The sequence below is a fragment of the Myotis davidii genome, unplaced genomic scaffold, assembly GCF_000327345.1.
Source record: "Myotis davidii unplaced genomic scaffold, ASM32734v1 scaffold461, whole genome shotgun sequence".
In the NCBI taxonomy this organism is placed as follows: Eukaryota; Metazoa; Chordata; class Mammalia; order Chiroptera; family Vespertilionidae; genus Myotis; species Myotis davidii.
The window spans coordinates 2,719,661-2,723,116 of record NW_006295825.1 but is presented as its reverse complement, the minus strand read 5'-3'; the positions used below and the strand labels follow the sequence as shown (position 1 = coordinate 2,723,116).

Below are 3,456 nucleotides of genomic sequence, written 5' to 3'. Positions count from 1 at the left end.
GGGGAGGGAGGTGGGGACACACAGAGGTAGCTGGCAAAGTTTAGAAGCAAGAAGCAAAAGCTCAACAGTTTGTTGTAGCATCTGGGGAAAGGGTTCAGGCTGGAGCCCAAGGAGGGGACAAGCAGCCACTGCCTCAGAGTCCAGGCTGAGCCGCAGACTTGAACAGAGATGCTGCGGGCCCAAGAACCAAGCCCACACACAGGTTATAAAAAAACCCACCTTATTGTTTTAATTGGTCAGTGATGGTAGAAGTTTGTTACAAAACTGGGCCTGTGGAATGTGAGGGGCGGGTCCGCTCTGTCAGACATCCGCACTAGGGCTGGTGCAGCAGAGCCCTGTGGGGGGCTGTCTTCACCCCCAGAGAGGGCAACAGGCCCAAACACAGTTGCTCAAGAGGAAGCTGTCCCTGGGGCCCTACTCCTTGGCAATGGCAAAGGGCTTTTCCACCTCGATCTTGCCACAGTCTGCAATGATCACATCCTTCAGGGGCTTGTCCCGACCATCCGTCTTGGTGCTCTCCACCTTCCGTACTACTTCCTGGGGAGAAAGGGCAGAGGCAGGGTGGGTCAGGAGATCTGCCACTCAAGGGAGACAGGTCCCAGTGCATGGCCAGGGAGGACTGAGTCTCATGTGACGAACAGCCTACAAACCTCAAGGCACCAACATCCTAGAATCCTGGCCAGGTGTCAGCCCAGGACAGGGAGAGCCCAGTTCTGACAAGAGGATGCAGCAATTTGATCCTCTGAAGCAAGATCCAGGTTGAGCGGAGAGTGAGGAGGTGGCTGGGGAGTGGGTACCAAGGGCCCTTACACCTCTGGGTGCCGCCACATCCCACTCTCAGCAATGGTATGGGGAGGTCCCTGCCGTGGTACAACCCCAACAAGGCCTGGCGGGCCTCGAAGGATTCAGGACTTGGGAGCACAGAGAGGCAGGCTAGTCTTAAATCCCCCCAGGTTTACAGACACGAACACTCGTCTGAATCTGTGGGTTCCCCTGTGGGAAAGGGATAAAATACAGGTTGCCCTGCCCCAAAGGTCTGTCCTATTCCTGGCGAGGGTTGCCCACGTTTAGCCCCCATCTCCAAAACTCACCATGCCCTCTAGAACTTTGCCAAACACCACATGCTTGCCATCCAGCCAGGCTGTCTTGACTGTTGTGATAAAGAACTGGGAGCCATTGGTGTCTTTGCCAGCATTGGCCATGCTCACCCAGCCGGGCCCATAGTGTTTCAACTTGAAGTTCTCATCAGGGAAGCGTTCACCGTAGATGCTCTTACCTGGGAAGAAAGACAGAGCAGGTCAGGGAACCTGGGTTGGCACAAACTCAGCAGATCTTTGGGGCCTCAGCTTGTCCTGTGTCAGGCCAGGCTCAAGTAGAGTACAGGAGTATTGAGAGCTGTCTTCTTCCTACCCTCTGGCCTTTGGAGCTAAACCATGCTGACCGACCAAGTGGGGCACGAGGCCAGGCTGATTTAGGGACTAGCTCACATGAATGATTACTCTGAGAAGGTAGTTTACGGCTTTTCAATAAGGCACGTTAACAACTAGCCTTGGCGATGGCCCCGGCCTGCACGGCAGGATCTGGGTGGAGAGGGACTGCAGGATACAGGGGCAGGAGAGGTAAGAACCCTCCAGAAGAGGAATGTCATGGCTGACCAGCGTTTCGTCCAGAGAGCACAAAAGACTCGGAAGCAGCTGCCATTTGGATTCTGGAAAGTCTAGAGCAGTGGCCGGCAAACTGCGGCTCGCGAGCCACATGCGGCTCTTTGGCCCCTTGAGTGTGGCTCTTCCTAAGCCTTAGGAGTACCCTAATTAAGTTAATAACAGTGTACCTACCTATATAGTTTAAGTTTAAAAAATTTGGCTCTCAAAAGAAATTTCAATCGTTGTACTGTTGATATTAGGCTCTGTTGACTAATGAGTTTGCCGACCACTGGTCTAGAGCAAGCATGTCAAACTCAAAGGTTAACACGGGTCAAATAAGGTTTAAGTTTATGTGGGCCACAAAAAACCAAAAATTTCATTTTTCATAGAAATGTGGGTTTATTTTGAAAAGTATAGTAGAGAAACAACAAGAGCAATGATAAAATTAATGTTTTCTTCCTGACCCGGCATCTCTTCTCTGCTACTATCTCTCCTACTTTGGGGGAAATCTTGTTCACAGTGATTACTTTCAAAACTGACCCAAGGTAATTCTGTATCTGACAGGAGACTGAAATTTCGTAATTGTAAATAACTGCTCACACCATTATACTGGCTGGGCTGCAAAAATATTCGATGTGGGCCACACGCGAGTTTGACATGCTTGGTCTAGAGCAGTGATGGCAAACCTATGATGCATGTCAGAGGTGACACGCAAACTCATTTTTTTGGTTGATTTTTCTGTTAAATGGCATTTAAATATATAAAATAAACATCAAAAATATAAGTCTTTGTTTTACTATGGTTGCAAATATCAAGAAATTTCAATCGTTGTACTGTTGATATTTGGCTCTGTTGACTAATGAGTTTGCCGACCACTGGTCTAGAGCAAGCATGTCAAACTCAAAGGTTAACACGGGTCAAATATGTAACACGGCACCAGAGTTAAGTTAGGGTTTTTCAAAATGCTGACACGCCGAGCTCAAAAGGTTCGTCATCACCGATCTAGAGCCTCTTATTGAATGAACAGAAAATAAAAGGTGGCAATGAATATATGTAAGTGTCCCTCCATAAGGGGCCAGGAGACATGACAAAGGGGGCCGAGAGCAGACAGTTTCAGAGATCCTAAGATATAGGGGAAATACTACCTCTTCCATCTCCTAGAGATTCACACTGTGAACTAGTGAACCAGAGGCCCCGAGAAACCCAGCAATAAAGTAAATTTCATTTTGTTTTACTCAATACTTTCAAAACCTTTTTTTCCTCTTTAATAAAACTATCTTCACCCTGTGGTTCCACAGCATGGAACCAGGTGGGGAAATTTCCTAGACTGATGCTAATCGGGGAGATACAAGCGTGGCAAGTTTGCGGTCGACGGGCCCCACGTTTGACATGCTTGGTAACAGGTTGGAAAAGACTGAAAGCCAAGAACTAGACTGGCGGGTGGGGGTGGGCATGTCCCAGCCTGTGTCCCACTTCTCAGTCCCACACCCACATGAACTGGTCTCTCCCACTGCTGTGCAATGACTCCTGGCTGGGCTGCCAGCTAAAGCCTCCCCATGTGAGAATCCTCTGTAAATCAGAATTTCAATTGCTGCTGCTATCCAGACAATCCACAAATCCACATCCCCCGCTCCAAGCACTTTCCCAAGATACGAGGAGTTCCAAACTTAAAGGGACAGTTCTGCGTGTTAACCTCAACATACTTAGGAATCTCTCCCTCTGGACATCAGTTAATTTATTTGCCAACTTTTCCTCTGCTTACTGTTGTTGTCCCCTGCTACCCCATCATTTGTTCATTCTTTTACTATTCCTG

At 48.7% G+C, this 3,456-nt stretch overlaps 1 protein-coding gene across 1 annotated transcript in view; it reads right to left on the bottom strand.

Annotated features, from left to right (window-relative positions):
* Positions 1 to 203: 203 nt before the first annotated feature.
* The window catches only part of PPIB (peptidylprolyl isomerase B), a 7,038-nt gene continuing 3,785 nt past the window's right edge, over positions 204 to 3,456 (bottom strand). The window contains exons 4-5 of the mRNA XM_006770785.2: positions 1,092 to 1,276; positions 204 to 537 (exon numbers count right to left, since the gene is read on the bottom strand). Of these exons, the coding sequence (XP_006770848.1) occupies positions 415 to 537; positions 1,092 to 1,276 (308 nt within the window). The 3' untranslated portion in view covers positions 204 to 414. The remainder of the gene's footprint in view (positions 538 to 1,091; positions 1,277 to 3,456) is intronic.